Here is a 25,912-nt window from a genome sequence, read left to right as displayed (position 1 = left end):
TTCAAAATTATCGCGACGTTCTCTACATAAAAAATGTTCAAAAGAAAAATACCGCTGACTGATAATTTAATAACCATTTACATCGCTTTATTTTCAAAAAATTTTATTTACTCTTTTACGGCAGCAGTCACGGCGCGAATCAGGTTGTTTAAAAATGGCGGACGCGGGTGATCCGACGAAAGGCAAGTAAAATTCGTGTTTAAATGTCTCCGAATTTGATTAAACAACTGAAGTCTGTGCATGTCATAGTGCTGGAACGCTTTATTTATACCAGTTGAAATGTTTAAATGCTCGGATCAGACTAGGATTACTGTACAGGTTCTGTTTTAAAGCGCAATGCGTGTGGCCAAAGCCATGATTCAGTTCCCAAAGTCAAATTCAAATTTCATTTATTTCCCATTTAAGGCATCCTCGCTTGCCAGGGGTCCAGTATCACTCCCGAACTCGCTTGCACCAGCCCCCTGGCCTCACGAAGGGTGATTTCATTACTGGCGCTGTTGCGCATGACGTCATATATCAATTTGCGAAATACTTCCTTGTTCGGTAAAACGTTCGCTGATTGGTCCATTTAACGGGAAAACCAACAGAAGTCTACTGTCGGTTTGTTACAACACAGGCACTTAAATATGGGCTTTGATAATGGATAAATATTTGATAATTCACCAGCGATACGTTAATCCTACTTTGATAGATCCGCCATGTTTTATAATAAATTTACCCATGATGCAACGCGCGGCCGTCGTTTAGCTATACTATACAGAAAGGCTGGAAACGATCCTATCTCCGTAATGCTTAAATCTACCCGCAATTATCGGGACAGCCGAACACTGCCGATGATTGCCGAAGTGCGTCCTTAGTGTCAATTTTAATCCTGATATATAAGGAGCGCCCATAATTTCAATTGTAGATGATTTTTTTTGAAACATTGACACTGTTTTAGCTCCATTAAAGATTTTAAATGGCAACAAAATTGATTTTTGAAAATTTGCGATGCCTCTTCGGGATTGCTGTGACGTCATCTGTCCCGATAACTGCGGGTAGATTTAAGCATTACGGAGATAGGATCGTTTCCAGCCTTTCTGTATAGTATAGCTAAACGACGGCCGCGCGTTGCATCATGGGTAAATTTATTATAAAACATGGCGGATCTATCAAAGTAGGATTAACGTATCGCTGGTGAATTATCAAATATTTATCCATTATCAAAGCCCATATTCAAGTGCCTGTGGTTACAAGCGCTGTGATTGGTACGACCGGATTCTGGTCGGCTAGTAACGACTCCAACGACTCGTGAGGTCAAGGGGTTTCGGGGAGCAGCTTTAGCGTAGTGGGTTCGAATCCCTTGACGGGTGAAGATGCATTTAAGGGTAATTTTGAGCGTGACGCCCGGCTCTTAATTCGAACTAGAAATTTACGTGATTTTTAGTGTATACTATGGAATACCTAAAGGGCCATACGAGTTACGTTTTACGATTTACGTTTTTTCACGAGTTACTAATACATTTCCTTGAATATTCGTTATGACTTCCGTTTTATGAGTTACAAATTACAACTTACGTTTTACAAATTTTGAGTAACGATTTACGAGTTAAGTGTTGGAGTTTCGGTTCAATCTATCACAAGAGGTCAAGGACAGTGGCCACGTGGTAGCTTTGTAAAGCATTTCATTGTACGTGGGTGTAATTTTTAGACGAATAACTGTAACGATGATGGATGGCTGCTGTATGCAGCCCAGTGTTTTCAAAAAGATAAATACATTTTTTCTAAATTGATGAATCTTGTTCTAATTATTAAAATCATTTCCAGCTAAGATCTATTAAAAGATCGTCTATTAAAATCATCGTGCACGTAACAGGGCAGTCATCAGTCAGTGTGAAATGTATTGTCAGTATTTAATAGATTTTGAGATGGTTCGCACAGCAGATGGTCAATGCGCAGATTTTTTGCCCTGTAGTAGCCCGCTCTATACTGAAAACTGGAAGATTTGCATGATCCACAATCTGCGATATTTTTTTCAACTGACTTGCAAACAAACTTTCCATCTTTTGGGTAATTTAATTAACAGCATTCAAAGATGAAAAATGCCTGGAAATAGCGTTTCCAAGCCCCTAGAGTTCAAAATTTTTCAGGGGGAGGGCCCCCAGACCCCCCTACAAGGGAAGTCGTAAAATGTAACTCGTAAATCGTAAGTTGTAACGTATTCAAGGAAATGCATTAGTAACTCGTAAAACGTAAGTCGTAATTCGTAAGTCGTATGGCCCTTGAGGAATTCCATAGTACATGTATACGGTTTGAGTTGTATTCTCACTGATCTTCTGGATATTTAGTCATCTGGTCATCAGTGCAATCTTTTTGTAAGCTGGATTGGACTTGTCTTTTTGACTTGTTGGGAACAACAACAGTCAAAAATGGTGGCATTTGAATTAATGCCACATTGATTTGAACACTATTTTAGGGGTGAAGAGTAAATACTGAGTGAAGAAGATTCATTTTTGTTAACGAAATCAAGTTTGATTTCTTGTGTTATTTCTCAGTCAAGATAGCGACAAATGCCACCACCTCTGAGTTACGCTTAAGCCTGTCCACATGCCCTTTGAGAAAGAATAAATTCTCGGCTGATGAGGGCAATTTTTACAATGAAATTCTGTCTGGTTTATTCAGAAACAAACAAAAATCAGAAAAATCAGTTTTGTAATAAGTGGCCCCTTCGACAGGATTAGCGTGTCGCCCTCGGGTCACATAATCATTGTTAGCCTGTATTGCTGTTATTTTGGTCACCTGAGGTAATTTTGCTTTGCTCAAGCAAATAGCGTGACTTAGTGTTTAGTACTGATCTAAATACTCTATTGTTGGTATTTAATGGGTTGTTAACATTGTACTTTCCACACTGACTTGAAATCATGAAGACTGTCTCAATAGGTTTTAATTATTTTTTGTACAGTTGCATTGTGAATTTTTCTTAGCGCTGGTACTTGAGGAAAATGTGCTGGTTATTTAGAATAAAGCTCACTTGTTGATGAAATGACACATTTTAGGTTTTTGTTATGGCCCCCTCAGTAATTATTATTTATGTCCTCAGTCAAAACATAATGAATGTTTATCAATCTAGAATTCAAATCTAGGTCTATTAGGTAAGCCCTAGTACCAGTTAAAGATGGCAGAGGTAAAGATATGCCATCGGTAAAAATTTCAGAAAGAAACAGGTGGGGAATTAAAAATAAACATGATAGGCCCACTTCATCTTCATTGGACTTGAAATTCTAGATGTTACTAGATGATATACTTTAAGATTTTACATATTAGATACACAGTTAAGATTGTTTGCCGTAATTAATCAAATCAAAAGTATTGTTGAAAGCATTAGATTGAAATTCAGAATAACAAAAACGAAAGGTTTTTGAAAAATATTGAATAACTTGATTTTACAACAGCTTCCTGCTACCATTACCATTAATTAGATCAAAGCAAAACTATTTTTGTTCTACTATTCTATTTTAACATATATAGGCCTACATATCTATTTATTAATTTCCATTATTTCCTTCTGGCATTTTTACACTACCGATGGTGGCATTATTACCTCATACCGTAGAATTCTTCTTTTTCAATCAAATTGATAAACCTATCCGCATCTATAGAAATGATACAATGTTCAGTCAGAAATGATTGATTTCCGAGATTATATATTTTGCTCTAGAGTCTATAGCCACGACTCCATCTCCCCTATATGCAAACTATTCGTTTAGGTACACGTCTAAAGCATAACTCATAGATATCACGATTTTGATTTAGTTTTCATCGAAATAAAAATTTGTTTGAAGGTCTGATATACAAAAAGTTCATAAAGACTGATTATAGCGTTGTTTGAAATCTTTTATTTTTCTGATTCATTGAAGTAACTAATGCGGTAGTGAATATATTGTTCATTTTTTATACACTTTCGAAGAATGAAAAGTTTGGCTATTAATTTATTGAACGAGTCATCCTTGAGAACTCGTCTCACGCGACGCATTGGTTTCCGTATTCTTGCCTAGTCTTTTCAAAAAATGACGTAGTCGTGTAAATAAGACATGAAAACAAGTTTGTCGGTAAGTGCTTGAGTCACTGTGCGGTCACTATGTTGATCTAAAATTGGGCCTACAGTATTCTAAATCTTCATTTTATAATTGAAGTCGAGAGTGTCCGGACTGAATTTATTTTTTGACGCTCTCTCGAAATTTTCATAATGAGATTTAAGAAGCACAATGATTGGGTTATGGAGAAACTGGGTACAGGAGCTTGTGATGTCAATACTAAATTGTCTATTATACAAGGTATGTCCACCCCCTTACAGATATTTCAACAAAATATGTAAAACTTAGAAGTTTCTAGTTCGATAATAGTATAGAAGTTCCACTTGATCAGTTTTTCATTATTGATCGCTTCCCCATCTTGTAATAAGCATTGTGATTTGGTTCTGATGAAAATTAGAAGGTTAAATTTTCGCGCCATTTTTTTTTTACAAAGAAAATGATATTTATGATGATTGAAATTGCATTTTTAGTGTCACTATGGTGTAATGGTAATGATTATTTGGAAAAGAAAAAAAAAATTTCTTGCTTGCTTATTTGATATTTACCGTATTAAGTATATGTTCGGTTTAGTCATTAAAATAAATGATTTTTTTAAAATTTCCCTGTTAGTGCAACTCATGTCATAGAATATGACGCTTCGTAAAAATTGATTGAAAACTAATCCAATTTATTTTATTGTATTAAAGCTTGGTGAAGCTAATTGCTAGAAGGCTATGCATATTTACCAATGGTAGTTGCTATTATTGTTTGTACTTATATTAATAATGCATGTCTGAATTGATCAATTACGTTTAATTTAATTTTGCGTGTAATCCTAATCCAAGACTTCTGTACCCTGTAATCGCTTCATGGCAAGTCTGTTTTAACCCGCCAATCAGATTTTATCAGTTGTTTCTCATTCGGTATCACATGGACTAGTTCTCTTCAAGATATTTTAGGACTTGAGAATTTTATTATAGAATTTCAAAATTACTCTTTGAAAGAATTTTGCTTTTAATACTATTGATATTTGTTGAAAACATATATGTCACATGAGCGTAATGTCCTAAATAATAGCCTATATACCAACATTTCATGACATTTTCGAACTGAGAGTCATTTTTTATTTCATTGCACCACTCAGCAGGATAGTTTCCTCATTTATTACTAAAACACGCCACAGTTTTTGGCATCGTGTCAACTTCGGTATCGCCAGCGCAGACCATAAATTTGGTAAGAGTTGGCTGACAGCCAATGTTGTGTGTACTATGTTACCATAATCGGACAAAGAATATAATGTCTTTGTATATTTTCAGTCCTGACGAAGGCAAGTTTCTTATGTCTATTTCACCTGTACACGAGGAGGCGTACGATTTAAAAGTAATTTCCAATTCGTGATTATATCCGCAGGGACGACATGTAGACATATCGAGGATTAATGATCGAGACAGTTTTCTTTTCATCATCTCTGACAGCGTTTTCTGTCTCGCTTTTTTGCCTATTCACCTTCAGGTAGAGAATTGTAAATGACATTTTTAGTATTTGTATGACATAATGTTTATATAGGAAGGCTGTTAGGTTGTGAAATGAATATCACTTTGGTTTGCAGTTAGACCTACGTGAGTTAGACTTTATTTCTTCTTATTTCACTGCATTTTACAATCGCGTGTTGCAATTTTGTATAGAAAGTTTTTGCGAAAAGTGGCTTTAGGATTGCAATAATAGTCGAGGAAGGACCTGACAAATTTTTACCGGTTGGTTGTTCGGTTTGAAAATATGTTTCGTTGCTTAATTTAATTCTGTATTGCAAAATTTGCTGCGCTTATAGGGATTATATTTTAAGCTTCTAGAACCTAAACGTTAATGTTATGAGTACTGCAAAATATTGATGTAACAAAACTTATTAATCCTGTTGATAAGTTTAACCATAGATTTCAGTAGCTATAATTAATTGCTCTTTCAAAGGTCAGCGATTGTTTTCATGTAAATTATGTTTGAAAATAGGGTATACACGCCTATAAAGAATTGCATAATTATTTCGCCATTCCGTTTCATTATGTGCCACTATAAAGCAACAATTATAAAACCCGTCTATCATTACCAGCAGTACCGTGGCAATCAGTAACTGGTTTAGAAAGGGGCTTAGATAAAAAGATATTATGTGCTGGGAATAAATGCATACATTGTATCATAATCGTATTCGATATTGAAAAAAAAAAACTTTCTCAATGCAAAGATTGTCATGTTTTGAAAAAAGATGATGAAAAAGTGGACAATGAAAGGTACGCATTGTTCTAATGTATGATATGAATGGAGTTTCAAGTGAATGGCTGATTTCATAGTTTACATAACTTACTGGAGAAATAAGAAATGTGGTATCTTTATTGTATCTTTAATGTTAGAAAAATTGTTATACTTGTTAAGTAATTAATCAGTTGTATAATTTTATTTCAGGACTTCCAGTCCTGAAAGGTTTCTCTTCATGCTTCCGCTTGATCCCGGAATGTTTTATGCTTTTTGAAAATTCGTTTGCCATTTGTCTTTGCAGAGCAAGACGCAAGCATCATGAATTTCGGCAGTCAAAACTTGAAGAAGATTGACCCGGCCGGGGATATGGCGAGTGGTTCAGTTACCACTGTCATATACGATAATAACGCCATATCAAAAATTGAAAATCTTGAGACATACACAAGTCTACAACAGGTATTGGGATTGAATCAAATCATTTATTGTCAGAGTTTTGAAATGAAATAATTGACTTGCAAAAATGAAAGCATTGTTCGCTTCATAATGTATTGAAGAACTATTGAATTCGTCATTTGTAATGTTGATTTTTTTGTACGATTTTCAGCTGTCATTAGCCAGTAATCGGATAGTAAGAATGGCTGGTTTATCAAAGCTACTATCGCTGACTGTCTTAAATCTACCCAACAACAGTATTGTCACAATTGAAGGTAAATTCTTGTATATTCAAGCCGTAAAAACTATATCTCGAGAGAATTAGAAAATACATGGCAATCTTTTCTCATATTTGGCGAAAGGCATTTATATGGTTCTGCAAATTAGAAGTTGCCTGCAGGGAAAAGAACTTAATTTTGAAGAAAGAGCAATATTCACTCTGCAGTGTCTACTTTGTCAATTACTTGTAGTTTCTCTATGGTTATTATGCCTTTCACAGTCTTCACCTTTACTTGCACTTGGTGACAGAACAAATAAAAGTGTTTTTACTCATAAAACATAACTGGTCTTTAATTGCCATGTATAGAGCTGTGTAAAGTAAATGTATAGATATGACAATATTTCTCACCGACATAAAAAATTTACAATCTAGCAATAATATTTTGATGTTCCTACTGTCTGATAAACTTTTCACCTTTTTGTGCGTACTTTTTCACCTTTTTGTTTTTTTCTTTGTTCATTGTTTGAAAATTACTCATTTAAATCGATGTATTGGATTTCTCAGGTTGATTGTAACTTCGCCTTTTATGGCTGAGAAATTCTAAAGTAAACAACTTGTGTTTGAAAATAGACGTTCGGTGAATGTCAATAACTTTGTTCAAAATGCTAGAATGAAAAAAACCTTAATTAAGACGAAATTATTTAAATCTTCATGAATAGTTAATCTGACATGTACTTGAATATATTCTAAATTATCGTTGCAGGTTTAAAACCCCTGATAAATTTACAATGGTTGAATCTCTCAGGAAACAGTATAAAAGTAAGCATATATCGTATAGATGTATTGAAATATGCATATTAGATAGATTGTCATCTAGATTGGTACATGAGTACTGGTTGGGCCAAAGGCAAATCTTTATAAGATATTATGTTTCATTTTACAGGTGATAGATCACATACAAACAAACATTAACCTTCATCATCTGGATTTATCTGATAATAGCATTAGTACCATCTCTGACATTTCATTCTTAAAGAATCTCAAGGTACGGGTTCTATTCAGTTTTCAATTGCCGGTAGAGTTAATCTTTCTTATTGAGTTATTATAATAAGATGTTCGTTTTTTCATCTGATCTTTCAGACATTATTATTACACGGAAACATCATTACATCATTGAAATTTGTCCCATCTTATCTTCCAAATTCTGTTAACATATTGTCGCTTGCTGAAAACGAAATCAACGATCTCAACGAAGTAAGTTAACCTAAGCCTGATTAGACTGTACAATGAACATTTTTCGAATCTAAGGAATATGACCTGTGTTTTGTCAACATATTTTCTATGGTTTATTACTACAATTTCGTCTTCATTTTATAGGTTATGAACTTGAGTTCACTTTCTTATCTAGAGCAGCTTTCCGTCATGAACAACCCATGTGTGACCATGACCACGGCAGTGCAGTATCCTTTTACCAATGAAATGTGTAATCATGAATTTAAATAGGGCCAATTCTATTCACTGATGCTAAATGATGCATAGATATTAATCTCTAATTCTTGATGACTTAAGTAGTCCATTTTGATTGCCGACTAATAAAAAGATTTCCTTGATTCGTTTTCTAAGTGCGTATGATTATCGACCATTTGTGGTGAACTGGTGTATCAATCTGAGAGTCTTAGATGGATATATCATTACTGAAAAAGAAAGGTTTGTTCCACAGATATCCTCAATTTCTGCTGTTAATTCCACAGATATCGTATTGAGTTTCTTAATCTCATCCATTTTGATTGAGTTGAGCATATTGTTCATATTTCTTGTAGTTTAAAAGCTGAGTGGCTATTTAGTCAAGGCAAAGGTCGCCATTTTCGTTGTGGTCAACATATACAATTGATACAGTATTTGGCTGGTGTATGTCCACTTACAACTGCATCACAGGTTTGTGAGCTTTCATTAACCATTATTTGTATTTGTAAAACCGGGATATTGAAAATTCTGCAAGATTCTGTTTCTTGTGATAGCTTACGAGTGAAGAAGATGAAAAACTTATCAAAATTCTTGACAAGCAACGTCTGCATCAACAGGAACTGATTAAACAGTCTTCGCAAGACAAGATAAAATCACTGCCAATAGATAGCACACAAAAATCATCACCTAAAAGTGAGTTGACATTTTGTCTATCATTCAGTATTTTTGAATTCAAGCTGAAATTTTTGTGTTGACAATCGATTTTTTTTATTGGACTGTATATTATGTATTTTGATAATTATCAAACATATTTGTAGGTTCTAGAGGGGAGGAGACACCTCAGCTTTACTCAATTGAATCACCTGCTAGTCTATATGCTGGTTCATACGATAAACCTCCAGTCAAAGCTTGGTCACATCGTACGTACCTATAGTATCATTAATTCATTCGATATTGTATAATGGAAAGCTGCTTCTCGAATAGTGTCTTGATCCATATCACTTAATTCTTAGGCACACAATCTGAAATGGAATCCTCTTTACACATGAGCGGTCCTCAGAAAAGTATCGCTGCTACTGATCTGGAAGTGCAAGATGTGGAAGGTAGGTGATAGTCTTTACTTGTTCTTCATTTTCATCTGAGCTTCCTCGTCCTTGGGTGTCAATGTTGTATGTAATACACAGTGCACTCTACCCTAAACATTCTATCTTTGTCGCTAATATTCATTTATGCATACCGGTTACATTTACGCATACAAGTGAAACAATTGTTCTATATTCTATGGTTGTAGGTAGTGATTTAGCCAAGGGTCCGAGTGACACAAGCTTGTTGGATTCGGATTCTGTATATTTACCAGTTGACACAAAATCTCCCGAGGTAATCTTTCGTTGTTTCTTATTGATTTCGGCACCGTTAGTTTTCTTATCTCACTGTTCAAGCGATTTTATGTTAAGCATTGTTATTTCTTTCATGCAACAGCAACAACAAGCGCGACCTCAAATAATCGGCGATAATTCGAATCCTGTGAGTGGCCGAGCTCGCAGTAGCAGTAGTGGATCAGCCAGCTCACGCACTAGTAATTCACCATCAGAAGCCATGTTGAAGTCTAAAACCACTGCTGAAGATAAACCAATCAAAACGTTCAACCAGGAATCACGGTCTCGATTCGCTGCTAAATTTATGTCTGCAACAGTTGCCCAGACGTTAGCCGAAGAAAACGTCTCGGATAGTTTTTTGGAGGAGTCTGTACGTTCTTTTGCATTTATTTTATCAACAAACAGCGACATCTGGAAAATTAATGGAAAATTAATGCATCGATTGCTGTTTATCTCTCCAGCAAGAAGATATAGGGGATGCCAACCGCAGTAGAAAACGACCAGCAACAGCTCCTGTTGTTAGTTCTGAAGGGGAAGAGGCTGAAACCGGAGCTAGTACAAACAGTAATGACCGCAAGCCAAAAAGCGTTCGTAGATCTGAGGAATCTGAGGAGCTTTCTGAGAAGGGATATAAACAGGTAAGAATCTGCTGTTATCTATTAACTGTGTTTGACTATTTCAACATCAATAGAAACGTTTGGTGAACTGGTAGTATTTTTCTACATCCAGACTCATCCTCGCCTGAAGACACCGGTTGGCGCACCAAGTTTCTCGGAAATGAGTCCTCGAATCAATGTCGAGAAACACAACAAGAAACCAGAATTTCCACCGATGCAGACGGGTAGTTTCACCGTGGCCGATTCAAAACTTGAACACCATCCCGTTCTGCACACTGAACTGAATAAATTACTGAAAGATGAAAGCAAGAAAGTTAAATTAAAGGACATACCAGATACAGAGTCAGGTATAAAATTCATTAATTTCAACTCTGTATTCACCCCTTTCCTTATTCATACAACTCTATCTATTTGATTTATAGACAAGAGGCAGCATAGCGCAGCATGTATCATACAGAGTATCTGGAGAGGATACCTGGCACGATGTAATGATCCACGTATCATAGCTGTACGCATGGAGATAAGAGCCAAACGGGCTGAGGATCACATCCAACATCTTCGTCAAGAAGTCGAGCGGTAAGAAACGGTTAATTGACGTTATTCTAGAACTACGCGAATTATTGGATTTTTAGTGGTTCTGTATTTTTGCTTTCTGAACAGTAATGTACTTTTGTACGAAGAAGAGAAGAAATTGCGGGTATTGCAGTGGGAAGGTGTCAAGTTTATTTGGAAAGAAGTGAGTTTCAGAGCAATCTATGACTATTATGTTATGATGAAGACGACATCGTCATGCAAATATTATTCAATTATTTTCTTGGCTTTCAGGTACAAAACTTACAGAAATGGAAAGAAGAAATGTGCACATCTACTTCAATCAATGGACATGGAAAAAATGGAAAAGTCAATGTATCCTCGATTCCACTGAGAGAGCGCAAATCATCGGGTGACAAAGAACGAAAAAGTTCCGCTGAACGTGAAAGAAAACCGTCTGGTGACACAGTGTCTCAGCTCACGCAGATGTGTGCTAATTTACAAAATCAAGTTTACCAAATGCAGGAAACGTTATCAACCGTTACAAACTACGTATTTCAAGGCACAGCTGCGACTGATTCAGAGGATGACCCTATAAGAGTTGTTGCTGATTTGAATGAAACTCCGGATGTTAAATCAAAACAGAAAAGAGATCCCGATGGTTGGGGTAATACTTCTATTCATTCAGTTATATGTATTCTTGTTGAATAGCAAAAATCTCATATGTTCATATCCCGGTGTACTGGTATTTCAGAAGGACAATCCGAACCTGCGAATTCTGAAATAGCTGAAAATAAAGCGCCATTCCCCGGAACACCCATACCTCCAGCCGAACTTGTCACGTATGACCGCAGTGAGACGAGCTTTGCATTGGAGTGGCAGCCTTCCTTTTGTATCAACAGCGAAGGCACAGAAAGTAAACGACCAGTTATAGGTAATTGAAGCGTGCGATTTTCTAGAGATTCCTGATTTTAAACATTCGTTTATGTTATCTGGCTCAATCTCATGTGAAAAAATATTTATTTTGTTATAGGCTATCGCATCTATGTCAATGATTTGCCGAAGGGGATGGTTGCTAGCGGGCGTACTAGGGCTGTTTTGGGCGGAATGGACCCGAGATTGATCTATAAGTATGTATTTCACCAAGTTGGTGCCAGGATGTGTTCAAGTTATATCTTTCAGACTAAAAAAGAAATAGTCCATAGAATGTGAAAATCTTTAAATAAGCATTATCTGGATTCTTTGCAGAATTTATGTGCGAGCTGTATCTGCGCTTGGAGAATCATTCAACTCGAATGTCCTAATGGTTTCACGAAAAGGAGGAGGTGTTCCGCACAACAACCCACCCTCACCGATGCTGGGTAGCATTCGTGTTCGTAAATTGTCTTGGGGAGATAAGATCAAAGCAGAAATCAACAAATCCGAACATGGTGGCAGTACTGAAAAAATTCCTGTTGCTGTTGACGACGAATCTCAGAACAGCCCTCAACATACACCAAAGATCGTTCGTACTCACCGGCGCATGCGATCATCGGAGAAAAATACACCCGACCCAAAAATAGTACAACAGATGGATAGCGATTACGAGAGCAACAAAGAGAACACGGAAACTCCGCCGGAAATTAAATCTCCAATAAAACCACGTTCGAATGAGAGAGGTCACTCGCCTAAAGTTCTACCACCCGAGGTATCTACTTCAGTTGATGTGACTAGCCACGTGGTAGCGGCTTCAGACCACAAGGCTGCCACCGTCGAATCTAGCATCCCTTTGCCAAACGAGAGTCAAATGACGATGCTCAGTTCACAAGATGCGTCGGAATCGAGCAGTTTGACGAGCAGCGCGAGTATTTTGGGTGAAACCGTACTTAAATCACCATTCATGGACGAAACACAGAATCTACTAGAGAATCAAGGAGATGGCTGGAAATCTGAAAGCATTTCTTCACCAAAGGTTGTCAAAGATGACAGTGCTATTGGAACAAGCAGCAGGTATTAAATCTTTCCTTTCCTATTAGATTGAATCGAGGGATTACCTCCATACATCTCGGCTATAACTTTTATTCACTATTCCCTTCTTGCGGTTGATACATTTATCAGGAACTCATTTTGTTTCAGGTCTGCTGTGGATGATGAATTTTCCACTGATGCCAGCTCTCCATTGTCAAATAGACCAGTAGTCCATAGACGTCGCGAAAGGACCCGCAGTGCATCTTGTTCCGAGGTAAGTTTAAGCTATTGCTATAAACCAAAATATAATGAATGCTTAATCTATGTATGGACATATACCGGTACCTTATTTAAGCTTGTTGTGTGCTCTAATACATGTGATGTGTTCACTTATCACTTATGCGTGATTTTGGTTGTTTTTAATTCATGAAAATATTTACTTAGGATATTGAAAAATATCCTTTGATATGTTTAATGTCTTTCCTGACCTTCATGTCATCGATGTAGATCCCAGATACATTTTCTCGAAGAATCGAAAGCCAATGAGAATCGTGGACCAATTATATATCAATTTTTCATTCAATTGTGCACTTGTGCTAACTTCACTAACAATTTTCAGGATGGTGGGCCATCTCCCGATGTTACAGATGTGGCATTACCCAAGAGTAATTCTATGGTAAGCTATTTATGAAGTCCCTTTCCCATCTAATCAATGTTAATAATTCTTAGATAAATGATTCCTAGATCTCATTTTATACCAATAAGTATTTGTTTTTATCGCATACCCAATATGATATTTCTGAGTGATTTGTGCCGAAATCCGTAGAAATTGGCCTAAAGTATTTATGATCATTTAATCTGCATAATCATCCTAATAGGTACCCGGTATCTAAATCAGACTTGTGATTTCTGTGTACAATAAAATAATACGTAGTACATTTCCTGTCTTGTCCATTTCCTCGCTACATTCCAGTTCACAACTGCAATTAATAATCAGTAGTTAATGGTATATTATCAAATCTGCTTATTGATTTTAACACACCTAAATTGTCTCTAATTGTTGGTTAGTTTTGTTGCATCTAACATTTTCAGGAAAGGGCAGAGTGTTCAAGCTAACAGCTTTTAAATTGACAGGTTAAAATCATTTCTTAATCACTTTTGTCGAAATTTCACGCTGCAACTTCACTTTGTATATCACATGCACTGATTTGTGTCTTAATCAATGTTACAGGATCATTGCATTTCTACCTATTTATAAAAAAAACACTGAAATTTGTTCCTAGCCAACATTACACATGTACGTAGTAAGTGAAGTCGCAGTTTTGCATGTTATCCGTTGTAAATTTTAGCGGTGGAAGAGATAGTTTAATATTCTTTTGTCATTATGTTACCAGGTATATTGTTTATGTGTTGTTTATGTGTTAATTCTTGATTTAATACATTACTAATCATGATCATGTAACATGTCTTTTAGGATAGCATGAGTCGGCATCCTGGTTCTCCCACTCCGAGTCCTAGTGATGCTTTGCCTTCCCGTGCTTCGCCGAAAGAACAAGTACTGAATAAAATGCAAAAACCAGTCGCGCAAACCCACATTAAAAATGAAACACATCGATCTAGTGAAAGTTTGACGAAGGAGCTACAAGCGAGAGTTAATCTACACCGTAGTGGATCGCCGAAAGGTAGTTACTTACCCGATCGTTATCGGATCAGTCCGACGCGAGACCTCGTCGATGAACAGGGTAGAGTTAAATTGAAATTAGGACTAGGCTCTCAAAAAATAGACTCCGCGCTAGCCGCAGGGGTGGTTATACAATCGGAACAATTGCCTCAGATGGCCGAGGAGCCGAACAAGGAGCTTAGTGAAAATCCATCAGCTGCTGTTAAAAGAGATCGTACTAAACCGGTTACCGTTCGTCGTAGTACGTCTCTGAAAGCTAAACTCTTATTGAGTAATGATCCGATCGATGAGGCGAATCTGCGTCGTACGTCCTCATTTAGATCACGTATCTTGCCTGATAAAGCTCCGGTCGGTGATATGCAGCACCAGACATATGCCCAAAACGAAACAGTGTATACTGATGGGGCACGAGCTACATCGCCGAATGCCCCGCGTAGCCCTAGCCAAAAACACATGGTCATCATAAAAGGCCAAGAGACTAAAGCCGATAAGCAAAAATCGAAATTGAAACAAATCGATTTTCTATCGAAAATGAAGAGCAATTTAAAAGCTTGAAAATTGAAATTTCGGAGATATATTACGCTTTAAATGCAAGTTCTCAATCATAACGTGTTAACAGGCTTATTAAATGTGTATGCATGACATTTTCCAGGTTTGCTTCTTTGCAATTGACATCAGTAATAATACAGAAAGAGTAGTAGCACTTTGATCCAATGCTGGCACAACGAAAAATTAATGATTATACATATCTAGTTGAGTTAAAAGTTCCTCTATGATAATAAGAGAGTAAAGAATTTCCTTCATAGGCTGAAGCCAATATCTCTGCGTCTGTAGTTTAGATTGAAATTACCTAGCGTGTTATGTCATGAAGTGCATGTATTACTGTGTAACTAAGATAGTTTTGATTTGTACTTCACTTAATTATGTGTATATGACGAAGCTTGTACATGTACCTGTATTCGTGTTTGTTGCTTTTATTGCACAAGTCTGCTCTATTTCAATGCATTTATTTTAAAGAAACATTCGTTCAGCTCTTGAGATTTTTCATTCCTCGTGGTATCCAAAACATTGAAAAAAATGACATTCCATTTTGGGTAGCAATTGTTGTTGGTAAAATCAACAATAAATTCCAACATTTTCACAAATTTTTACACAGGTTGATTATTTCTATTTATATATCACAAAACGATGAAAATCTTTTTACTTAGAATGCTTCAGCTTTTTAATCAATTCTATATTGCCCTTAAAAGATAAAAGACTTTGATGTAGATTATCATTATATAGCGAATGTAGTTAGTAAATCTTATATTACCCTCAATTAGCTGCCTGGTGCAGTGTTGATCTATGAATGATAATGAAATTTGATTTTCTAGTTTATGTCGAATTATATTGAATGAATATATAGTGTAATATCTGCTTGATCGTACGTCTATGTATATAGACTATATCTTCAGCATAAATGTAGGATCTAATTGACAAAAATGTTTGTTAATAAATACAATGTTTGTATTATTAGTTACTTTTAGCCTGGAGCTACAAGTTTTATAGTCTACTTTAATTAATTACTGTCATCTGAAGTAGTGTATTGATTTGTGTTGATTATTGCTATCTTGAATTAGAAATGTAGATATAGTATCTTTGAACTTCTTAGTAGTAGGGTCTCGTTTAGAATACATGGGCTGCAGATCTACAGATACGGATAATCGGACCTTCAATGTAGAATGTGAAATGTATAGAATTACTATAAATGCTGCACTTGTTCCATCTGCGATATGAATATTCTATGTATCCTGTGATGAGTGGATATATATCCCACAATAAATTCATTCCATATACCACATGAGTTGTAGATTGTTGATTTTGTTCACCCGAATTAGTGTCACATGGGCTTGTATCTGAAGTTTGTCGGTGAACTTCTAGTAGATCATCCAGTATCCCTGGTTAATTTTCCTATATAGGCCTAGTACCACGGATACTGGATGATCCAAGCTACAGTTCACCCACACTTCAAATACGAGACCCGGTGATTAGGGCATTGTCTTGACTGAATATAAACTTGCGCATTTTCAGCTCGTTTTCATCGAGATCATTATTTGGGATTCGAACTCAAGGCATTTACGGTTGGTTGGGTTCAGTTTCTGAGCAATGCGAAAGAACCATTGGTCGGCGTATTAGATTTAATTTGTTGAATGCCGATGTAATGAATATTATGAATTTGTAAGTTTCTTTTTCCAGCCTAATTTACACGTGAATACCTTAGAACAGCGACGTGGATATCACATTTGTCAACTAGTCCAAAATGCCATTATCTGATTTAGTCACTGTTTGTTTAATCTACATCGATCAGATAAATACAAGCCGCTGGATACATACAGCGTCACATCGTCATCAATCTCCTCCCCTCCCCTCCTCCCTCGACCTCCTCGGCCTCTCGTTCATTCAGATTATTCATCCGCATTGGAATTCTCATTCATACAACAGTCATTCTATCGACTCACACCACATATCACCAGTGCCTTTGAATTGAAAACTAGAATAACAGAAGTCGGACCCCACGTCTCGGACATCTCATCCCAACAACACTAACAGGCAACATCCTCTGTCAATCTCACTTGCCACACACATCAAAAAGATAAGATAGCGACCAGGCAACCTGTCCGGTTTAGTTTCACAATGGATATTTTTACAAAGCAATATATATGGTTGGTATAAGTTCAAGCCCATCCGATGGGAAGAAGCTTACCAACAAGGATTAGGTAACCAACTAGGCCTATGCCTGATCATAGAAGGGACGAAGTTAGGCTACCTTATCGTTGGTGGTAAGATAATCAGACGTGAAAATATCTGATCGTGAAACTAAACCACATAGACAGGTGTAACTGACTACACATTAGCAGGCCCTTTAGATGCTAGACGATGTCTGGGTTCCCCTAATGGGAACAATTGCTAGGTACTAACCTAGCAGGCCCTAGGATCTATAGGGGCCTACACGTATCTGTTATATCAGCTAGGCCTACTTAACTCTAGTCCTCACTAGATCAACCTTGCTTAACCTCGCTCATCCTTGTTCCCTGTTCTTCCTGTATACTGTCAACATTAACTTGTTGATGAATTAGTTCTCTTTCTTATATCACAGATTTTCTTTTTGAGACTCGTACTACAGTATTATTATCATCGAAAATGGAATGAGTTTTGTGCGAGTTCAATTCAATTATCTCAAGTGATTCAACAACATGGAAATTGATTGTAGTCTGAAATGTCGCTCAAAAAATCACGTGAACGAAATGGTTTGCGCTGTCACCAAAGGTTCTTTGAACCAGGTGAAAGCGTATTTGCAAAGATGTCCGAACAGTTTGAGTCTGACCAACGCTCACGGCATGTCAGTTGTATTAATGGCTGCGTCATGTGGCAAGGTCGAACTTCTGGAATGGTTATTGGAGCACGGTAAAGTCGACGTTAAACAGAAAGATCAAGAATCAGGTTGGACAGTTCTGCATAGAGCTTTGTTCTATGGTCAAATTGATGTGGCTCGTCTTTTCATATCGGTACGCTTGCACTGAAACCCTGTGCTTGAAACCCTCTTTATTTTATCATATGTTTTGTAGATTAGTTTTTTTTCTCATTTTATGTAGCAACCAGGTATAAACTTACAAAACCTAGACCGAGATGGACTCATTGCTTTTGATATTCTGACTAAGGATCGCCCACCATATGTGTCATTTACTGGAGGTACATTTGATAATGAAACTTTCAACATTCTTTACCTTACGGTCTTGCCTTGAATATTCTCAGTCGAAGATTCTCTTTAGCTGAATGATTTTCTGTTTTAAATCAACAGGTTTTAATGATACCTTCAGCTGGGGTGATAATACAAACATCACTTTAGGTCATAGTAATGAAATGTGTCGTAGTCACCCAGAAGCTATAGAAACATTCAAGCGCCACAGAGTTAGCATTATTCAGGTACATCAATGAAATGGAGTTAAGTCGACCCAACCAAGATGCAAGGGGCCGTGTCACACGGATATATTTAAGCTATTTGTTCTGAGCCTCTATGATTTGAATATTTTAGGTTGTCATGAGCAAATATCACAGCGTATTTCTGAGCAGTGATGGTAAGGTGTATACTTGTGGTCACGGTCGTGGTGGTCGTCTTGGTCATGGTGATGAATTAACTCAAGTGGTATGTCCAGAAAAACTAAACCCATCAATCTGCCCACAGAAAATGATTGAGATTTTTGCAACTTTTCTTATCCCAACACATGTCTTATAGCCTACACCAATGTTTTTTGTAGCTTCCAAAATGCATTAAATCGATACAGCATGAGAAATGTGTGGCCATCGCTGCCGGACGAGATCATAGTGTTTTCCTCATGGAAAGGTTTGTTCGTTATTAATAGACATACTGATATATGATGTTCTGAGCAGATGGATTTTAAAGGCTAGGGCCCATTGTATAGCCCAGTTTTAACTATGATTCAAATTCCTTAGTTGAGCTCACCCAAGGGTTTATCTAAAAATGGCCTTTATAAAAAGAACTAGATCTATATGTTGATTTATGAATTTTTGTGTATGTGTTTTTACAGTAATTTGGTGTATACATGTGGTATGAATGAGAACCATCAACTAGGCCATACCCCGGCCCCAAATGAATTGCTTTCCCCAAAACCAGTAAGTACGGTTACATATTGTTTGTCAGATAAGGCTATTAGTTGTCAATGCTGTCTACAATACTGGATCTTCTCTTCTTCAGCTTCGATTAAAAATGCTTAAAACACCCATTATTGGTATCGGTGCTGGTCGATTTCACACATTCTTTTATACAAGTTCAAATGTATATACATTTGGTTTAAATGCTGGACAGTTAGGTATGGTACACTGAGAAACTGTTTCTGCCTAATTTGCTGCAGTGGAAAAATTCGCAAGAAACTTCATATCGTAATCATAATGTTTTAGGTCACCAGAAAGAAGAACGTCTGGTTACCCAGCCTCGTATTGTATCGGCATTAAATCATTCAACCAAGATGGCGGCATGCAGCAATGCAGCGACTGTCTTTCTGACGTCTGATGGAAATTTGTATGTACTGCATGAGTACCTATGCAGAAAAATAACATCGAAGTAAGCCAAAAGATGTTATTCACTTAGCGGTGAGTTTACTAACAGTGTTTTTGTATTCTCCTGACTTTCCGGTGGTTTTTCAGATGGCATGATGTAAGAAAGATTTTAGTGATGGGTGGCCAGTTAGATCACAGATCAGACATAGATATCCTTCGTGAACAAGGTGGAAGTCAGCTAGTGATTATACTGTTAGATTCATCCGACAGGGTATGGAATACTTTCTTACTAGTATCGCGAAGAAGTTGGCTATGTACCAGGTATATTAAAATATGTATGTCTCACTAGGTTTTCCTTTGGACGGAGGCACGGCCGACGCTTTGTCGGTTATTGTGGTCAATAAAGCGTGACTTGTACATTCAGGATGTTGCGCTCAGTACTCACGGCTTTGCTATAACAACGAAAGATGGTGCTGGATTCATTGGCAAGTTACCTAAACAGAAAAAGTCATCAGTTTCTAAAGCACCTAAGCCAACCGGTAAGAGACTCATCATCATAATGCCCCAGTATTTTCTATGTTTCTGTCACAATTAGATAAGTAACAATTGAGATGTAACCTAAGATCTGAGATTGTGTATTTAATGATCGAAATTTCTTTCAGAGCAGGGAATTTCAGACTCATTTTCTTCGATGTCATTGTTAGACTTACTGGAAAAGGCTGATGTAGAAGATGTTCAGATAACTCGAATACCTGGACTTCACCGAGCAATAAATATTACATGTGACCCAAAAGGTCATAATTTCATCGTCACGCAAGCTCAGCCTAATTCTTGGTCAGTTCAGATTCTGAACCGATTGTTTTAATAATGAATAAAGAATTAACTTTAATTCAGTACTTTTGATTTTCAGTCTAACTCAGATTCCTGAGGTGTCGCAATCTTTAATAAACCATCATTTCATTTCACTTTTCGATGTGTCCGATGAACTCGATATGATTCACGATGTGATATTAGAGGTTTGTAAAATGACTTATTATGGATTTTTTAACTAATTTCTAAATCAATACCGTCACTTCGCATGTTACCGTATTTCTTACACAGTTTGGAAATCAACGAAAACCAGCCCATAAATATATACTCGCATCTCGGAGCACATACTTTCAACAGATATTCACCGATCAATCCGGTGCTATTAGAAAAGACATTTCTCGTGTCACTGTGGAAAATACGTTGCCAAAAATATTCGCGGAAGTGTTGAAATTTCTTTACACCGACACATGTGAGCTGTTGACCGTCGGAACAAAATTCATGTTAGACGAAACTTCGCTACCGAAACCGATGTGTGAATCACCGACAAACAAGAATTCTAGCAACGGATTCGCTGATGACGTGATCGATGCGAATTTCGAAAAACTATCAGCATTCGCAGTTCGTGAAAAATTGAAAAAGACTTCATCAGTTAGAAAGGAGAAGAATTCAAGCGTGAGCGCTTCGAAAAACCCGATTGTATTACTTAAAGAAGCGGCGAAGTATTATGGAATTAAGTCTCTCACGAAGAAGTGAGTCGTATTCCTAAAAGGAATTTCGATTTGGTTCAAATGTTTTTTGAAAGAATATTTAATTTGCCAATTGAATGTTTCAGGTTGGAAGCAGTAAAATATCAGAATAATTGTGTTCAACCAAGCGGCAAGTGTCTGCTACCGAAAATACATATTAAATTTGATCGAAAAATTCTGTAAGTACTGTAAAAATACTGTAAATTTTAAACCTATTAAAACACCCAGACCTTTATGTTGGTGCATGAATCCCTCGAAGATATTTTCATTTTAGCATTATTGATTTCGATTAGTGAATCACCAGATTGTGAAGCGTGTATTCATTAGATAATTAAACGACCGTTGCTTTAAACAGGTCTGGATTATGCGATGTGGAAATAGTCTGTGATGATGATGTAATTCTTCATTGCCATAAGTGTGTTTTGTGCGCTCGTTCTGAGTATTTCAACAGTATGCTGGCATATGGCAGCTGGAGAGAGGTAGGTAATTGATAACAAGCCAATTTTGCCATACTACGACAATTTTTACAATCATGGAAATTGTTTATTCTTTCAGAGTTCTAATAACGAAACGCTAAAACTGCCCATCCCAGGACGTACCCTGGAAATTGTGATAGATTACTTATATACTGATGAATGTTCTAGTCATTTGCTCAAAGGTCTGTTCTGTTATACTGAGATATACTGTGCATACATTCTTCGGTAATTGAAAATTTCCTTCTGTCTTAGGTCATGATGAAGTGGAGTTGTTGTGCAATGTTTTGGTTGTAGCCGACCAACTTCTTCTGACAAGATTGAAGGAGATTTGTGAATCTCTCATTACTCAAGCCTGTAAGTACCATTCGGTATATTTAGCTTATAATAGTTTCATTTATACAAAATCTTTGATTAAATATATTCTATATGCGGTATGTAGAAAGTCTTCATTCATGATACCTGTAATTTATTACATCTGTTGGAAGATTTCACACATATACATGTTACACCTTCGTTCTATTTCACAGTGACTTTGAAAAATGCTGCCGAGTTAATGGAATTTGCATCCCTATACAATGCAAGTCAACTCAAGCATTCATGTCAAGAATATATCTGTATAAATCTAGCTGCTCAATTAGAAAACCGGTATGTTATGTACATTGAACCTCAGATCCCCCTTACAAACAAAACTATATGAAATACTCTTCATTTCAACCAAAAAATACTTTGTTATCTTTCTAGCTGTTTAGATGTGCTGTCCGACGAAGTAATGGATTCCCTAGTCAGTTATTATAAGAAATGGGTGAGATTATTTAAACTACAGCAGGCCCCTGTACAATGCTGTGAACCATTGTTAATTGCCATGGTTGTCGTGTATAGTGTGCTGCCTACAATTTGTTTAATAGTATCATACGTTTGGGACTATTGTGATAAAAAGAAAATGGTGTCGATGAAATGTTGAATCACTAAATATATTTCTTTAAATTAATGAATATATGATAAGTGTTTTTCTAATTTCCAAATTAGGTTAAAGGAATGTCACGTCGATTCATCACACCATGGCACGAAAATCCCGATATGACGACGCTCGAAGCTTGCGAGGAGGTATTTTCTTCATCAGATCTCGATTTCTCATTCACCGTTCCTCCGAAACAGGATGATTCCGCAAAAAAGCGACGCAGACGACGAAGTCAGTCTAAAAGTATCACAGAAGATAAACCAGCGACAATAAATTCCGCTGAGAAACAAGTGCATATGCTACAATCACAGATATCTGATGAATTACCAGAAACAGTACAGGTAATTCAATTGTTGTTGATGATGTAACTCAGAACATGAAACTTGTATTGTTTTTGAAACAGAAAAGCGGTGAAAAAGTTTTTTTCTGAATTTTTTTCAATCATATTTTTTTCTCCATAAATCAGGAATTTCATGTACCAGAAAGACAGGATTCTGTGCAATCATCACTTAATACTCCAACCAGTCCATTAGGTACTAGTACAACATAATTTAACTTTTCATTTACCTTGTACTTGAAAAATGTCTGTATTGAACTCGCTCTCAAATGATTTTATATTATGGTTTGACTTAGCCATATTACCTAGTGCTGACAGTATTTGGAATATACCGTCACCTGACTCAGGAAATGGACTGATTTCGTTGCGAGATATCATGGAAAATGAGTCTGAAACAACACATACATCTCCTGACTCGAGAGCTAAACAACCAAGGTACTAAAATTGCTGATAGGTTTCTTCCGGACATTCCGAATTTATGTTAAATCAATCTTGCTTCTTTTAATCCTTTAAAAATCCTTGGCAGATCTGCTGCTAAAATTAAGTCAAAACGGTCAAACAAAGAACGAAAACGTCAACTATTCCAACATTCTGATACAGAAATACAAACTGCAGAAAATGAAATTTTAAAACCGAGAACATTCTGTCCATGGTATGTTTAGTTTTGACAGTTCAGAATAGAATGAAGAGTTGAACTGAAATGAAAGGAAAAGTATACATGTATTGAACTTATAGGGGTGCACCAGCCATACCTGCAGTGACTTCACCTCCTGTTCCATCATTGAAAGATGTCATGGACGCAGAAGAGAAATGCAAGAAGGAAAAAGCTTCAATGTCCATTACCGGTACTTCATCTGGTACTACGGAAGGTGGTGGAGATACTAAATTAAGGTATCGTTATTAGTGGATGTACATACATTTGTATATATGTACATAGTATTAGATCATTCTGACGATCTACAAGCGTCTTTGTTCATAGATGATGTACCTATCATTTTCTCTACCCACAGTTGGGGCTTACCAATGAGCCAGTTTACAAAAAAGACTGCTGCTGCTTCATCGAATGATGTGCAAGCTATCATTTCTACACCGGATAATCCATGGAATCTAGCCCAGACGAAACCTTGTCCAAGTTCGCACAGTGCTCTGGTTAATTTTGCCGAGATAATTAAAGATGAGATGGCCATGAAAGAGAACATGGACAGAAACATGAATAAGCCACTGTCACTTATTCAGGTGAGGTTACATAATGCTACATTCTGAATGCTTATCTTGCTAGCTGGTAGTGGGTTTGTGTTGTATTTCCTGTCAGGTTCAGCAGACCATAGACTCTTAAACGATTTTGTTTTAAGAGTCCATGAGTAGACTAAGATTTGGAACTATCAACCTTGGTCAGAAATAGTTTTTACAGTCATTTTATATAAGAAAACTTGTTTTGTTTTGTTTAATTAGATTGAAGAGCAAGCTATGCAGGAGTTGTTAATACAGTATAAAGCTCAGGATAGAAAAGATGAATGCATAACAGTAGAACGGGTTTCATCAGTCATGGCTTCCCCTACCTGGGCTGCCACTCAACAGCATAGACATTAAGCATACATGTTTTCTATTACAAAAATATGTATTTAGCTCTTGATTAATTAATGTGCTAAAACATTGTAGATAATTGATTACGGTATGAAAATGACCCGGTATGCAAGTTCTGATGACTGCCATTCTTAGGAAAAATGTCATTATGTTGTTCAATTGATTACGTTTCGATAAAGTGAAAATCCCATTTGATGAATGTACTTATAAAAACTAGTTTTTTAAGTTTCAACTATTAAAACTAGAGGTCTCTTACTGCCATTAGTACAGAAGTTCTATTTTCTTACTCAGACACTCATATAATATAATTTCATTATTTGACTATAATCTTAGAACCTTTGGTAGTTACTTTAATTAATTAAAGAATAATGCGTTTTAATTCTTCGCTGTAATAGTATTTTCAATGATTTAAACTGAAAAATCTTTGTATCAAGATTGCAGTGCCAGCAGCATCTGGTGCTCATTAGCTATGTATTATACAATATATGTCAAATTGTTATATTCATGGAGTTGGTTTTTAATTGAATCGTAAATAAATCTATTTTTCCAAAAGCGAGTTTTCAATTTCAGTTTATATCTGAGGGTCATTTAAAAGTTGGACGTTGATGGCTCTAATATGATTCGGATTGCTACATTAGGCCGTTGTGCAGACGATTGTGGATGACAATTGCGTTTGGTGTCAACATGCATTATGGATACTCATTAAGCTGAGTGTGAATGCGATAGGAGTCTCACCTGAATGGCTGATCTGTAACGATGCAATCAAATTGATAGTTTATGATATTAGCAATGTCATTAGCTAGAACAGTCCATTAATCGTGAACTCATTATCTGGTCCGTAAATCCCTGGCAAAGATAGTTGGAACTCAGTTTGGAATAATATATTTCATCTGAGCCTAAAAAGCTCTCAGCTCAGGAGCCCGAGGAGCCGAATTATTAGAAAATATGTTAAACCGTATGGGAACTATTCTGCTTCTGTGTTGCACTTTTGGACTTGCGCGTGCTTTATGGTTTAGTGTTTGCCCAAACAAGGCAATGACAGTTTTCTATTATGAAACTCGTGTTGAAAGTGTACTGGAATGTATGATGGAATGCATCGATAAGTGTAAATCATTTAATTACAATCCTCTGATAACTAATAACTACAACTGTCGGCTCTTAGATAGGGATATGATGAATTGTGCAGACCTAAATGACACTATAGGCTGGAATTATTATTCGAGGGTAAGTCAATGTGTTACAGTACACATTGGTATTCTCTAAATACCTTTCTACAATTTCAAAGGATTTCTTGAAGGATCGAGGAAACGCCATTTAAGAAGTTCCCACTCTAGCTCTATGGGTATGACCTAGAACTAATAATTATGGTCCAAATAGTA

The 25,912-nt window shown here is 36.5% G+C and overlaps 2 protein-coding genes across 11 annotated transcripts; both read left to right on the top strand.

Annotated features, from left to right (window-relative positions):
- The first annotated feature begins 164 nt into the window (after positions 1 to 164).
- On the top strand, positions 165 to 16,401 carry LOC141898898 (uncharacterized). 10 transcript variants are annotated; one of them, XM_074785085.1, is made up of 28 exons: positions 4,160 to 4,313; positions 4,544 to 4,561; positions 5,200 to 5,285; positions 5,369 to 5,564; positions 5,662 to 6,755; positions 6,904 to 7,006; positions 7,715 to 7,770; positions 7,895 to 7,996; positions 8,092 to 8,205; positions 8,329 to 8,411; positions 8,575 to 8,658; positions 8,772 to 8,886; positions 8,970 to 9,108; positions 9,234 to 9,335; positions 9,429 to 9,522; positions 9,711 to 9,792; positions 9,895 to 10,161; positions 10,253 to 10,429; positions 10,521 to 10,755; positions 10,831 to 10,984; positions 11,069 to 11,144; positions 11,234 to 11,606; positions 11,694 to 11,873; positions 11,973 to 12,069; positions 12,188 to 12,928; positions 13,055 to 13,160; positions 13,506 to 13,562; positions 14,361 to 16,401. In XM_074785085.1, the coding sequence occupies exons 5-28, from the start codon at positions 6,618 to 6,620 to the stop codon at positions 15,120 to 15,122; spliced, it is 4,437 nt and encodes a 1,478-aa protein (XP_074641186.1). In that variant the 5' UTR covers positions 4,160 to 4,313; positions 4,544 to 4,561; positions 5,200 to 5,285; positions 5,369 to 5,564; positions 5,662 to 6,617; the 3' UTR covers positions 15,123 to 16,401. The 10 variants fall into 10 exon arrangements, with proteins under 10 accessions (XP_074641193.1, XP_074641203.1, XP_074641186.1 ...); XM_074785102.1 differs by lacking the exons at positions 5,200 to 5,285; positions 5,369 to 5,564 and adding an exon at positions 13,979 to 14,020 and having other exon boundaries at positions 4,159 to 4,313; positions 6,601 to 6,755; positions 14,361 to 14,497; XM_074785070.1 differs by having other exon boundaries at positions 5,200 to 5,564.
- A 357-nt stretch (positions 16,402 to 16,758) lies between these two features.
- Positions 16,759 to 25,037, top strand: LOC141903408 (inhibitor of Bruton tyrosine kinase-like). The gene is made up of 27 exons (XM_074791521.1): positions 16,759 to 16,784; positions 17,704 to 18,112; positions 18,200 to 18,296; positions 18,406 to 18,530; positions 18,640 to 18,750; positions 18,863 to 18,948; positions 19,154 to 19,238; positions 19,321 to 19,435; positions 19,524 to 19,686; positions 19,770 to 19,893; positions 19,972 to 20,161; positions 20,285 to 20,456; positions 20,533 to 20,638; positions 20,724 to 21,181; positions 21,265 to 21,357; positions 21,534 to 21,657; positions 21,734 to 21,836; positions 21,907 to 22,008; positions 22,182 to 22,299; positions 22,396 to 22,456; positions 22,681 to 22,953; positions 23,079 to 23,145; positions 23,246 to 23,384; positions 23,476 to 23,601; positions 23,685 to 23,840; positions 23,960 to 24,185; positions 24,402 to 25,037. The coding sequence occupies exons 2-27, from the start codon at positions 17,801 to 17,803 to the stop codon at positions 24,537 to 24,539; spliced, it is 3,870 nt and encodes a 1,289-aa protein (XP_074647622.1). The 5' UTR covers positions 16,759 to 16,784; positions 17,704 to 17,800; the 3' UTR covers positions 24,540 to 25,037.
- The last annotated feature ends 875 nt before the right edge of the window (positions 25,038 to 25,912 follow it).

The sequence above is a fragment of the Tubulanus polymorphus genome, chromosome 1 (genome assembly GCF_964204645.1).
Source record: "Tubulanus polymorphus chromosome 1, tnTubPoly1.2, whole genome shotgun sequence".
Lineage (NCBI taxonomy): Eukaryota > Metazoa > Nemertea > Palaeonemertea > Tubulaniformes > Tubulanidae > Tubulanus > Tubulanus polymorphus.
Note: the sequence above shows the minus strand (reverse complement) of the source record. Positions and strands in the feature narration are given on the sequence as shown.